General features: G+C 43.6%; 1 protein-coding gene across 2 annotated transcripts in view; it reads left to right on the top strand.

Moving 5' to 3' along the window:
* csnk1da (casein kinase 1, delta a) overlaps positions 1-8,939 on the top strand; it is a 19,501-nt gene extending 10,562 nt beyond the window's left edge. For both annotated transcript variants that reach the window (XM_056408212.1, XM_056408213.1), the window contains 3 exons: positions 492-660; positions 2,092-2,201; positions 8,308-8,939. In XM_056408212.1, coding sequence (XP_056264187.1) covers positions 492-660; positions 2,092-2,201; positions 8,308-8,358 — 330 coding nt within the window. In that variant the 3' untranslated portion in view covers positions 8,359-8,939. The remainder of the gene's footprint in view (positions 1-491; positions 661-2,091; positions 2,202-8,307) is intronic.
* Positions 8,940-15,472: the final 6,533 nt, after the last annotated feature.

Genomic DNA, 15,472 nt, shown 5'->3' with positions numbered 1-15,472 from the left:
CTTCGGACAAACGGCTTTCAGTTGGCGTAGTCGGTTTCTACAGGACGTATTCTGTTCTTTCTTTTTTTATTTGCATACATCCCATAATGCTCGATCCATATGAAGTCATTTTGTCTCGGTCTCGCTCACATGTGGTGAAAGAAACACTTTACAACGTTTGATTTTAAACATTTATTCCACACGTCTACTATTCATTCACGTGTTCACCTCTCTGGGAACCTCAAGCTTCGGTGAACTCATCCAGCCACAAACCAGCTGGTCCACGAGAGGAAAGGAACAAGAGGTTTAAGGAATTCTTTCATAAAGTCTTCAATTGTTCAGTTTTTGTGTCCAAATGAGCTCTGAAGACACCTGGAGACACCTGAAGACACCTGAGACGCATGAGACAGCTCACTGTGGAGAGATGAGATCGTTCTCCAATCAAATTAAAGTGCCTTTTTTAAAAGTGGTGTGTTTGTTTGTGCGTGTGTGTGTGTGTGTGTGTGTGTCAGGGCGCCAACAGGGCCGTGGAGGACGCAGAGCGGGAGCGTCGGGAGCGTGAGGAGCGTCTGAGGCACAGCAGGAACCCCGGAGCCAGAGGCCTGGCCTCGGCCTCCGGGAGGGCCAGAGCCGTGCAGGAGGCCGCCGCCCCCTCTCCACTCAACCCCGCCCCACACACAGGTACACACACACACACACACACACACCACTCAACCCCGCCTCACACACAGGTACACACACACACACACACACACCACTCAACCCCACCTCACACACAGGTCAGCACACCCACACACACACCACTCAACCCCACCTCACACACAGGTCAGAACACACACACACACACACACACACACACACATGTATACCCACACCACTCAACCCCGCCTCACACACAGGTCAGCACACACACACACACACACCACTCAACCCCACCTCACACACAGGTCAGCACACACACACCACTCAACCCCGCCTCACACACAGGTCAGCACACACACACACCACTCAACCCCACCTCACACACAGGTCAGAACACACACACACACACACCACTCAACCCCGCCTCACACACAGGTACACACACACACACACACCACTCAACCCCTCACACACAGGTACACACACACACCACTCAACCCCACCTCACACACAGGTCAGAACACACACACACACACACATGTATACCCACACCACTCAACCCCGCCTCACACACAGGTACACACACACACACACACCACTCAACCCCGCCTCACACACAGGTACACACACACACCACTCAACCCCACCTCACACACAGGTCAGAACACACACACACACACATGTATACCCACACCACTCAACCCCGCCTCACACACAGGTCAGAACACACACACACACACACACACACACACCCGCCACACACAGGTACACACACACACCACTCAACCCCACCTCACACACAGGTCAGAACACACACACACACACACACACATGTATACCCACACCACTCAACCCCGCCTCACACACAGGTCAGAACACACACACACACACACACACATGTATACCCACACCACTCAACCCCGCCTCACACACACACACACACACACACATGTATACCCACACCACTCAACCCCGCCTCACACACAGGTCAGAACACACACACACACACACACACACATGTATACCCACACCACTCAACCCCGCCTCACACACAGGTCAGAACACACACACACACACACACACATGTATACCCACACCACTCAACCCCACCTCACACACAGGTCAGAACACACACACACACACACACACACACATGTATACCCACACCACTCAACCCCGCCTCACACACAGGTCAGAACACACACACACACACACACATGTATACCCACACCACTCAACCCCGCCTCACACACAGGTACACACACACACCACTCAACCCCACCTCACACACAGGTCAGAACACACACACACACACACATGTATACCCACACCACTCAACCCCGCCTCACACACAGGTACACACACACACCACTCAACCCCGCCTCACACACAGGTCAGAACACACACACGCGTAGCAGTAGTAACTGACAGCTTGCGTTCTTCTTCTTCTCCTCCTCCTCCTCCTCTCAGGGTTGGAGAAGGAGAGGAAGGTGAGCATGCGTCTTCATCGCGGGGCGCCGGTCAACATCTCCTCTTCGGACCTCACGGGACGCCAGGACGCGTCGCGCATGTCCTCACAGGTAACACACACACACACACACACGCGCGGCGCTCGGTTATGTGACGTAGCAACAGGGGGTCGGCGTCTCGATTCGTTGTCATTCACGTTTTTTAATCGTGTGTTTGCCTTCGTTTTATTTGAGTTCTCAAACGACCAGTTGTTGATGTCGCCGTCTTTCTCTGCCTGACACCAGAACCGGTCCAACGGCCTCGTTTCCATGGTGATGTCTCTCCTTGCTCAAACACCGCTCAAATAATCCCTAAACTCATTTATTGGGAGGGACTACTTCCGCGTCACGGAGTTACGTGATACAAATACAGGGTGAATGTAATTTATGTAATTTAATTGGTTGCCAATATAAGTTGGTGTCAATCACCTTGAAGCCCCGCCCCTAAAGCGTCCCCTGTAGACTAAATGACCATAAAGTATAAATGATGACATCATGCTGTATAGAAGAAGACTTGAAACTAGAGACTGAGACATGAACTCATGTTTACAATGTTTACTGAGGGAATACATCAAGAGAAGTAGTCACTATATAGACTTCTATACAACCAGAGGAGTCGCCCCCTGGTGGTCAGGAGAGAGAATGCAGGTTTACGACACTTTCTCATTAGTTTCACTCAGAACTGAAGGTTGCTTCATTCCTCAGTTTAGAACGCTTGTTATGAAATGTAATCTCTTAACATTTTTTCAAAAGGGTAACTAGTAACCTGAAACCTGTTGCACCTCAAACGTAAGCGCTGTCGGTTTGTTTCTCACGGTCTGGTTGAATAAATCCTTCAGAGGTTCATGAGACTTAAAAAGAACAAAAGGAGAACTCTGCGTTGACGTGTCCTCATCTGGGCTTACCCAAGAGGAACCTCACATGACCAGAGCATGACGGAACTGAACAGAGGCTTCATTGTAGGTCTAGTGCTCCCCCTGGTGGTCAAAGAGTGTAACTGCATCGAGGCCCTTGATAATAACTAGAGTAGGGCTGCAACTAATGATTATTTTGATAATCGGTTGATTATTTTATCGATTAATCGGATAAAAAAACAAAAAAACTTTAATTTTCAACCCTTTATTCAAAACAGGGTCCGTACGGTCATGGAAAACCTGGAAAAGTGATGGAATTTTTAAATGGCTATTAGCAGGCCTAGAAAAGTAATATTTGGAAAAGTAATACAAAATTGTTTTATTCAAATGTTAATTTACACGGTATGCTTTGGAATTCTCATTGTTATTTTAAATACTACATCTTCTCACTTTGTCACGTATAGACAGAGACACAAAATGTTTAATCATGGAAATTTGGTTTAAAGTCATGGAAAGGTCCTGGAGACCCACTGGTCAGCAGTATGAACCCTGTTCACTGGTCACCATGAGGATGAACCTGTAGAGACCAGAGTAGAGACTGTGTCTGTCCCACGGCCACTTCAATTAAATAAATCAAAAGTAAGCAGAAGAGGAGTCGTACACAATAACCTTATACAAGTTAACACAATTATTTCAGCAGTGCAACAAAATAGGTCTATTAAATGTGGTCTCCTAAATATTCGATCTCTGTCATCTAAAGCTGTGTTACTGAATGATTTAATATCAGATAATCACATTGATTTATGTTGCCTAACTGAAACCTGGCTGAGCCATGAAGAATATGTCTGCCTGAATGAATCGACTCCTCCAAGTCATATTAATACTCACATTCCTCGAGGCACCGGTCGAGGAGGTGGAGTAGCAGCCATCTTTGAATCGAGCCTATTAATTAATCCTCAACCAAAATTACACTACACCTCATTTGAAAGCCTTGTTCTCAGTCTTTCACATCCAACCTGGAAAACACTACAGCCAATTCGATTTGTGATTCTGTACCGGCCACCAGGTCCATATTCAGAGTTTATATCTGAATTCTCAGAATTTATATCAAGTTTGGTTCTTAAAACCGATAAAGTTATTATTGTTGGAGATTTTAATATCCATGTGGATGTTGATAATGATTGCCTTAGTGCTGCATTCATCTCCTTGTTGGACTCGATTGGCTTCTGTCAGAGTACAGAAACCCACTCACAGCTTTGGCCACACGCTTGATCTTGTTCTTACTTATGGCGTTGACATTGAGCATTTGAACGTCTTCCCACAGAATCCTCTTCTGTCAGACCACAACCTCATAACTTTTGAATTTATACTACGGAGTGTACTCCGTTAGTCAAAAGTTTCTACACCAGATGTCTAACTGACAGTGCTGTAGCTAAATTTAAAGCGATTCCTTCTGTATTTGATTCGATACCACGTCTCAATATAACAGAGGACTCCTGGTCTAACTTTAGTCCGTCCCAGATTGATCATCTTGTTGACAGTGCGACAGGCTCTCTGAGAATGACACTGGACTCGATAGCCCTCTGAAGAAGAAGACAGTGAGGAAGAGGAGGTTTGCTCCTGGTATAACCCTCAGACCCGCAAACTGAAGCAAGCGTCACGAAGCTTGAGCATATGGCGTTCAACTAATCTCGAAGAATCCCGCTTAGTTTGGCGAGATAGTCTTAAAACATATAAGAAGGCCCTCCGTAATGCCAGAGCAGCCTATTACTCATCAATAATAGAAAAAAATAAAAACAACCCCAGGTTTCTCTTCAGCACTGTAGCCAGGCTGACAGAGAGTCACAGCTCTGTGGAGCCGAGCATTCCTATAAACCTTAGTGGTAATGACTTTATGAACTTCTTTAATGAAAAGATTTTAACTATTAGGGACAAGATTAATAATCTCTTGCCCATAACCAGTGCCAATCTGTCCTCAAGTGGAATGGCCTTGGAAACCGCTGTATGCCCTGGTGTATATTTGGAGGATTTTCTCCTATCAACCGTGACCAATTATTTTCAACGGTTTCTACTTGAACACGTCTACCTGTCTCTTGGACCCCATCCCGACGAGGCTGCTTAAAGGCGTTTTGCCTTTAATTGGCGGCTCTCTATTAGATATTATCAATGTGTCTCTGCTAACAGGCCACGTACCACACTCCTTCAAGGTGGCTGTTATTAAACCTCTCCTGAAGAAGCCCACTCTGGATCCAGAGGTATTGGCTAACTACAGACCGATCTCTAACCTCCCTTCCTCTCCAAGATCCTTGAGAAAGTGGTCGCAAATCAGTTGTGCGACTTTCTACATCATAATAGTTTATTTGAGAAATTTCAATCAGGATTTAGAAAACACCACAGCACCGAGGCGGCACTGGTGAAAATTACAAATGACCTCTTAATGGCAGCAGATAAAGGACTCCTCTCTGTCCTGGTCTTGTTAGACCTTAGTGCTGCATTCGACACCATTGACCATGACATCCTGTTACAGAGACTGGAGCAGTCGATTGGCATTTCAGGCACGGCACTAATTTGGTTTAAATCCTATTTATCAGATCGATCTCAGTTTGTATTTCGATGGCCTCGATAACCACCAACGTTAATCACGGAGTTCCACAAGGTTCTGTGCTTGGACCAATTTTATTTACCTTATACATGCTTCCTTTGGGCAATATTATCAGGAAACACTCCATAAACTTTCATTGTTATGCAGATGACACTCAACTATATTTATCGATAAAACCAGAGAGCAACCAACTCTGTAAAATTCAAGCATGTCTTAAAGACATAAAAACATGGATGACCTGCAACTTCTTGATGTTAAACTCAGACAAAACCGAAGTAATTTTAATCGGCCCTGAGCACCTCAGAGATCAATTATCTGGTGATGTGGATTCTGTAGACGGCATTGCCCTGGCATCCAACACCACTGTAAAGAATCTTGGCGTTATCTTTGATCGGGACTTGTCCTTTAACTCCCACGTAAAGCAAATCTCAAGGACTGCATTCTTTCATCTACGTAATATTTCAAAAATCAGGCACATCTTGTCTCAAAAAGATGCAGAAAAATTGATTCACGCGTTCGTTACTTCGAGACTGGATTACTGCAACTCCTTATTAGCAGGCTGCTCTAATAAATCTCTTAGGTCGTTCCAGTTGATCCAGAATGCTGCAGCTCGTGTTCTCACTAAAACTAAGAAAAGAGATCACATCACTTCTGCACTAGCTGCTCTGCCTCCCAGTAAAATCAAGAATCACTTTTAAAATTCTTCTCTTAACCTACAAAGCCTTGATTGGTGATGCTCCATCATATCTTAAGGAGCTTGTCGTACCATATTGCCCCACTAGAGAGCTACGCTCACTAGATGCGGGACTACTTGTAGTTCCTAGAGTCTTAAAAAGTAGAATGGGAGCCAGAGCCTTTAGTTATCAAGCTCCTCTTTTATGGAACCAGCTTCCAATTTCAGTCCGGGAGGCAGACACAGTCACCTCGTTTAGAGTAGACTTAAGACCTTCCTCTTTGACAGAGCTTATAGTTAGGGCTGAATCAGGTTTGCCCTGGTCCAGCCCCTTGATATGCTGCTATAGGCTTATAGCTGCGGGGACGTTTTAGGATGCACTGAGTACCTATCTCCTCTTTTTCTCTCCTTAAGGATGAATTTTCATCTCTCAATCACACGTTACTAACTCTGCTTTCTCCCGGAAGTCCTTTTGACTTTCGTCTCATGGGGTCATCGGACCCTATGAGACGCATAAATCTATCTGCCTGATGGATCGTCTGGGTCGTAAATTCCTGCTCATGACTACGCCACTGTCCTGTTGAGACTCCGCCCTCCTCCTCCCACCGCCATCTGCCTGATGGATCGTGGAGTCTCCATCGTGGAATATGCCTACTATGAACTATTCATACACTCTGTCATATTCATTGAATGTATTTTAACTCTAAATCTGTCCTTCTGTACACATTACATCTATTGCATCTGTCCATCCTAGGAGAGGATCCTCCTCTGTTGCTCTCCTCCAGGTTTCTTCCTTTTTCCCCTGAAGGGTTATTTGGGAGTTTTTCCTGGTCCGATGTGAGGTTTTGGGGCAGGGATGTCTATGTGTACAGATTGTAAAGCACTCCGAGACAAATTTGTAATTTGTGAAATTGGGCTATACAAATAAACTGAATTGAATTGAATTGAACCGTCACAAACAGACTGACAGCTTTCCTCTCCTGAGCAGTGGTCCCCATGTGGCTCCGCCCCCTGAACAATACCAGACGCGTTCCGATTTATTATTATTTTTGTCACCTGGCCCGCTGCCGTTGAGATTGCAGTGAGACGCAGAAAAAATGTGAAGTGGTGCTCTTCTTCGCAATAAAACATCTTTGATGGACGTGTCGCGTCTCGGCCAATCAGCGTTCAGATGTCCACAGCGTTTGGGAAGTTAGGTTAGCTTGAATGTTAGTCCGCTACATCTGCTGCTGTCACGCTGCACGGTGTAGCGATACTAACAAAGTACCCGTACGTTAAACACGCTGTGATTTAGCATATTTTTAGTATCGATACTTTATTAAAAGAGCGATCAGAGCGCACGCAATGCTCCGCTCCGTTAAATGCTGTCTGCACGCGCAGCGCTCACAGCGAGTCGTGGCTTATCTCCGCTGCCTTTCTCCGTGGAAAAATACTTTCTGCTATCCGCCACGGAATAAATAACCACGTTTTCTACGTTATCCTCTTGTGGAAATGCCACACATATCGTGACATGTAGCGCCCTGGTGTCTGGGGTCATGACGTCACCCGGAGGCGCACTCAGCTCCGTGAATGTCTCCGACTACGTGAAGGACTTCCGCATCCAGCGCCACGTGAGCAGCAGCAGCCAATTAGATTCATCAACAGAGGAGCAGCTCAGCGCTGATTGGCTCTCACAACGCAGCGTTCCGTCTCTCCTCTCCTCTCCGCTCTGGTTTCTCCTGCGCCGCTCTGCGCTCAAATCTACTTTGTTTACACTCCGTGACTTATTGAGCGCCGTAATAATCGCGAGACACAACGAATCGATAATGAAATTCGTTGCCAACTATTTTAATAATCGATTTTTATCGATTATCGATTCGTTGTTGCAGCACTAAACGAGCAATGTTAGATTCTTACATATTAACTTATCTGACTGCAGGTTCCTTTCTTCGGTGCCAATGTTGCTTATCCTTTTAAAAAGAAAATTAGATTAACTTTCACAGGTTTGTTTTTTCTTTAAATGTATTTATGTAGATTATGTTTTTTAATCATGTCCTCGTGTTTCTGCAGGCTTTGTCCCGGGTCACGCCCAGCGGCCTCCAGTCTGCAGCGCCGCGGTGAAGCCCCTCCCCCATCCACCTGTGCACCACGGAGGCCTCCACATACACACACACACACACACACACACAGGACTCTTCAATGACACAGGACTACCAATGAATGCACCGGAGTGTGGCTGCCCCCTTGTGCACCTGACGGTGTCAGATGGGTGGAGTCAGTCCGGTGGCCCTCCTCCTCCTCCTCACTGTCGATGAAGCCATGGATTCACTTTCCTCCGGCGTCTTTTTAAAAACTTTGGTTTTACTCGTTTCTCCTCTTTAGCAATTTTAAAGCGTCTCTTACAGCGACCTGACTTCATGAGGGTTTTTGAAAAAGGACGAGCGTGTTTTGAAAGTAGTGTGTGTGTGTGTGGGACGTTTCTGGCCATCGGGACATTTGATCGCCCCAAACTCTGTTCCGTGTCCCCAAAGACTTTCTTTTATTTAATTTTGTATTCCTTCTTGGTTTCGGTGTTTGAGGTTTTTAAATGTCCCGTGAGGACGGAACTCCCGCGGTCGTTAGACGGGACAAAAAGGGTCTTTACATGTTTTTATTTCCACCGTACCACTTTTCCCCTTTCTTAAGGTGCTTTGGAACCAGCGCGTTGTGTGTGTGTCGGGTTCTGTCTAAGGGGTCGGCTTTAGCTCAGTGGGCCGTCCTGCATTGTGGGTTCGATCCCGCTCTCCCATTAGTTGCAAGGTCCTTGAGCAAGGCACTGATGGGTTAAATGCAGAATTTCCCTGTGTATATTCTATTCTATTCTATAAAAGCTTGTGGGGGAGGGGTATTTTCATTCTTGAGTTTTCACTCCTTTGCCTCCGAAGCTCATTCTAGACCCGTCCTCCACACACCAAATGACACATCTGGACCTTTTTTCTACCTCGACTACCTTCCTCAAATCAAAGTTCGGGAGCTCACCTCACCAGGACCTCCTGCTCGAGTCCTAGGAGTAGCCCTGGTGAGGTTAAATGACTTGGGAGTAATTATGTGTGTCCCCCATCCATTACAGAACCACTAGCCGGTCCGTTTAGATGAGGATGTGTGAGCCTCAAACACTGTGGAAAAGGGATGTCCAGGTGCATTGTGGGAAATGTAGGACAGAGGTTGTTGTTGTTGTTGTTTTTTAACTTGTTTTCCCGAGTGTCTCGTCAGTCCGGGGGGTAAAAAGGCAGTGGACTAGCACCCCCCCACACACTCCACTCCATGTCTCTTTATTGTTTGAGGGGGTGATCCTCCCCGTGACCACCAGGTGGAGGTGGGGGGGGGGGGGTTCTGGAGGGCTGTAGAGTGATTGTCTTAAGGGGCTCGTGTCCCACAATGCATCTCTCACCGTGGACTAATGGGAAATATTCTCTTTCCACTCCACACACCTTAAGACTTTCGCTCCTCATTTGTAATGCCACTGTATTTGTGTATTTTAAAAGTGTAAATAAATTAATAAGTACTTGTACGTGTTGCTTCTTCTTGGCTGTATGACGTCATCATTTAATCATTCACTGTAAAGTATTTTACAGTCAAGCTAAATGACAACCTTGCTGTTTTCAATATCTTTTAAATATAATTATTTTATTTTGAATTCTGTATATATATTTATATACACAATTAAAAATAAATAATTATTCACATATAATTGTGTGTATATATATAGTGTGTATAAATGTGTATACACATTTATAATAATTATTTTATATATACATGTGTATATACTGTATATAAATATATTTCTATATATAGTTGTGTTTATCGATAAAGTTTATTTTTGTATATATATTATAAATGTTATAATACATTTGTGTATGTATATATGTATAACATATGTAATTGCCAACCGTTCAAAGGTAAAATGACAGCGCGAGAGTTCAATATTAAAGTGTAATTATAATATGAAGTTATGAATCTTAACTCTCAAACGGATTCAACATTAATGTGAATAAATAATAAACTGTTGACGGGACACGAGGGACCGAGTGGGTCGGACAGTCAGGCTGGTTCCTCTTGTTTTCAGAGTCACTGTGATGCCGTCGGCCAGTATTTCCATCCGTAATGTCTTCCCATGGGGTTAGACGGACGGCACTAGGACGCTCAACGCCTCTATCGGCGTTTCTTAATTCAAAGTACACGAGTACAGACGTGTGTTCTTTTGGAGTCTGGATTGGCAGTCCAGACTCCGGAGGTCGGGAGGACGGTCTTTCTGCGATTGGAGCAGCAGCTGACTTGATGACGTCACCACAACAGCTGTTCTTGCTCATGAGTTTACTCTAATAATTATTCACTGTAAATTATGTTTTACAGTCAAATAAACAAAACATCCTAAAATGACATTCCGTGACTCAACAACAGTAGTATTTATAAAAAGTCATCTGTCAGTAGTTTATTTTCTCCTCCACTATTGTTTCCGGTTGCTGGTGAAATGCATTCTGGGATATCGGCTGGCCAGAGTACGCACAAGTCTCCTCTGATGCATCCTCCGGAAAGTGGGAGGATCAAGTCACATCCGGGAATTTTGACCGTGCTTTGCGAGAAGCGAACTTTGAATTGGAACATGTACTCGGGATGAGACTGATGACGTTTCACGAGTCACGAGGACACAAGTAGAGGAAAGTACGCACAAGTACGCATATTGAGAAACGCCGTAGCCTATGATCCGATACCTAGAGGGTCGAACCATGCATCCACGTCTCAGGTAGAGGGGCTGTGCGCATGTGCAGCTCAGGTCATCTACACATTCACATCCACACCGGTGTGCTGGACCCACATATTGTTGTGTATTTTTCTTCAGTGAATCAGCAATACAAGACGATATTATTAAATATAATATACAACCCAGAAAGACTAAAAAGGTATAGGTAGAAGCAAAAAATGTTTATATATTCCTATCCGAAATTATGATCAAATAAATCAGAAAATGAATATGAAATAAAGAAAAAGAATAAAGTAAAAAGATAAATATATATCTATATATACTTTATTTGTTTTTCTTCGTTTCATATTAATTATCTGATTTATTCGATCATAATTTAGGATAAGAATATATAAGCATTTTTGTATATATGTATATATATATGTATATATATATACATATATATATGTATATATATATGTAAATATATATATGTTTATATATATGTATATGTATATATATATACATATATGTATATATATGTATATATATGTATATACATATATGCTTATATATTCCTATCCTAAATCATCAAATAAATCAGATAATTAATATGAAAGAAAGAAAATAAAGAAAGAAAAAAGATAAATATATATAGATATATATAGATGTATTTTTTCTTTATTCTTTTTTTCATTTCATATTAATTATCTGATTTATTCGATAATAATTTAGGATAGGAATATATATGCATTTTTGTAGATTTATGTATATATATATATATATATATGTACTGTATATATGTATATGTATATATATACAGGGGTGCACATAACTGGTACGCAGGTACGCATGGGCGAAAATAATCAACAATACGTAATGCCACTTGTGTTACTTCGCGCCTTTGCGTACTTGACCGATCTGATATTGATCGTCTCTAACCAACAGCATGTCATTCTGTCTCTACGTTAACACTTCTCCGCTCTCCGTCTCGCGCGCCGCAGAGCTCCGATGCCGGCGCGCGCATTGCTCAGCCGTGATGCGCGCACACAGGTGAGCACACTCTCACTACTAGCACCCACCCCCCCCCCCCCCCGTAGGTGGACGTCACAAAAGCTGACGCTACATATGGAGTGAGTACCAAACACCATCTCCCGGTACTCACCTGAGTAACTCACTGAAAAAGTTATGTGCACCCCTGTATATATGTTTCAATCACACTTCTGACCCTCACATTTATACAGTGTTGCTATTGACTTATATATAAAATCCTTATTATGTTCTTATTCTTAATAAGCTGGATAATTTGAAACACGGCTCGTCTCACAATGAAATGAAGACGTGTGTGGTGGTCTCTGTGGAAGTTGTCAATAACGATCAATAATTTGTGATTCTCTTTTTTACAATTTTGTTTGCGTCAGTGACATCATCTGACCACTGGGTGGTGCTGTGGGTCAACGTGAGGCTGCACAGACGGGACAGTTACGCAACAGGTCAGGCTGGAGTGTGACGTCAGCAAACATTTTCTTCCAGCACAGTAGTTTTATTTGTCATGATGAGAAACCATCACAACATCATGAGTGAGCATCTCAAAATAATGACGTAATATGTTATAATAGTTGTATCCCAAAAATAAGGTAGTATCTCAAAATAATTACTTTGTCAGCATTTAATTAATGTCACAATAATTACTGAGTATACCTCAAAATAATTAATAAGCATCTTAGAATAATGATGGAATATCCTAATATCTCAAAAATATTGAGTTAATATCTCAGAATAATGAGAAGATATCTACATTTTGAAAATATCTTAGAAATACAAAGTCATTATTTTTAGATATTTAGGTCATTATTTTGTGATTGAGAGTTTCACAATGTGATGACGAATGACATATTCATTATGGTTTAATAGTGCATTGATGTATAGAAGGTCTCGTGACTATTAAAGCCCCACATGTTAAGCTATATCTATAAGACAACCCTTCTCCCCATAGATAGAACCCACTGCTGCGGGAGGACGCTGAACTTGGCGGCGCTAGGACCCGGCATCCGGAGCGCCGCTGCTCGCGGCCCAGCTGATGGTGTGCTTGGCAGAGGTGCGCAGAGAGGAGACGCCGGAGCGCAGCATCATCACCGGCGAGAGACGGCGTGCAGGACGCCGGAGGAGGTGAGCGGCCTGACGGCGTGGGGCGGACATCACGCCGCGCTCCTCGCGGCCCGTCCGCTCCGTCACATCGCGACATTTTGTAATTATGTGTTCACCTTTTTTTGCGCCGGCTGTGCACGTCGTGACAAGAGTTGTGACGTAAAGAGTACGCAGGGCCCTCCGGAGTGCGGAGATGCTGTTTGTTGTGACGTCACTCCACCTGTTTTAGTCTCAAAAGACAAAGTACTTTTATTTTGAAATTACACATGCTCTAATTTAACCAGGGGGGGGGCAACCTCTGGTTCTGCCAAGTGAAGCCGATGCATTCTCTCTCCTGACCACCAGGGGGCGACTGTACTGATGCCTACTTCTCTCTTGATGTATTCTCTCAGTAAACATTGTAAACATGAGTTTGTCTCAGTCTCTAGTTTCAAGTCTTCTTCTATACTTTATGGTCATTTAGAGTCACACAGACCATAAAGCAGGGGACGCTTTAGGGGCGGGGCTACCAGGTGATTGACAGTTTGTTACCGCTACCAGAGTAACCTCCGTTCATTGTTTGCTAAATTTGTTCAATATTGATTTTTAAATAGATTTTTTGTGACGGGTAGCTACTTATAGTACAGGCCTTTGATTTGTTGTTGCTGCATGAAGCTTCTTTTTGGTTTTCAGACTATATATAAAGCCACTTCAACATATATTAAATATATATTTATATGTATATATATAAAGCCACATCAACATATATTTAATATATATTTATATAAAGCCACATCAACATATATTATATATATACATTCATATATGTATATATATATATAAAAGAGATTGGCGTATGCAGAAATGTAAACGCTATACATATCAATGTGCTACACGGCCCTCAAAGTCTGAAGGTGCATTCAATGCTGTCCCCTCACTGTTGATGTTTTAATATTCAACGGGCTTCTGGTTTGCTTTTTACAAACTCCCACAGTGTACCTGAGTTGTTTGCTGAACAAGCGAAGGCAGCATCCGTCGGTTAGATTCCTGACACCCAGTGAGATATCCAAGGAGACGCAGAGGACAGTCTTTATGAAAGTAGATCATACAGTCCAAACAATATCCCCAACAATATAGTTGTATGACTTGGGGGAGGGGAGGGGGGGCAATGTCAGCGAGGCCTGAAATATTAATGTTACCTGGAGACACTGGAACGCCCAGTCTGGACCCACACAACTCGCTCCTCGCTCCCTTCCTGAGGTTGTAAATTGTCCTCCAGAGCCGAAGGCTGTTTCCTTCACTGTCCAAACAGAGAGAGAGAGACACTGGATCCACAGGCACTAAGAGAGAGAGAGAGTGTATATATAGTAGCATACATGTATTATACATAAACCTGCTTATTGAGGTTGTGGTGGTCACGTCTGGCTCCAGAGACCCTTTTGAATTATACATCAGCCCGACGGTCCATTACTGAGATTAATAGCGTGCAGTTTTTCTCACTTGCTGTGGTGGTTATCTGCTGGCTTGTAAATACTGGAGGTGATGAGGGAAAATGTGAGAATCTGTATATAAATGTTCCACCGCTGCGTTCACATGAGGTCACATCTGTAGATTTGACCAATTTCTTGCCTAAAATTGTATATAGTTAGTTCATAGTTTAGTTTTTTTTGTTGATGATTGAAAAGGGTTAACCTTTGGATACATTGTAGCTATTTAGATACATTGTAGCCCTTTGGATACCTTGTAGCCCCTTTGGATACATTGTAGCCGGATACATTGTAGCCCTCTGGATACATTGTAGCCCCTTTGGATACATTGTAGCCCTCTGGATACATTGTAGCCGGATACATTGTAGCCCATTTGGATACATTGTAGCCGGTTGGATACATTGTAGCCCTCTGGATACATTGTAGCCGGTTGGATACATTGTAGCCCATTTGGATACATTGTAGCCCTCTGGATACATTGTAGCCGGTTGGATACATTGTAGCAATCTGGATACATTGTAGCCGGTTGGATACATTGTAGCCCTCTGGATACATTGTAGCCGGTTGGATACCTTGTAGCCCATTTGGATACATTGTAGCCCTCTGGATACATTGTAGCCGGTTGGATACATTGTAGCCCTCTGGATACATTGTAGCCCTCTGGATACATTGTAGCCGGTTGGATACATTGTAGCCCTCTGGATACATTGTAGCCCTCTGGATACATTGTAGCCCATTTGGATAAATTGTAGCCCATTTGGATACATTGTAGCCCTCTGGATACATTGTAGCCGGTTGGATAAATTGTAGCCCATTTGGATACATTGTAGCCCTCTGGATACATTGTAGCCGGTTGGATACATTGTAGCCCTCTGGATACATTGTAGCCGGTTGGATACAT

Source organism: Pseudoliparis swirei, chromosome 23, assembly GCF_029220125.1.
Source record: "Pseudoliparis swirei isolate HS2019 ecotype Mariana Trench chromosome 23, NWPU_hadal_v1, whole genome shotgun sequence".
NCBI lineage: Eukaryota > Metazoa > Chordata > Actinopteri > Perciformes > Liparidae > Pseudoliparis > Pseudoliparis swirei.
The sequence above is the reverse complement of the archived record's forward strand: the minus strand, read 5'-3'. Positions and strand labels throughout refer to the sequence as shown.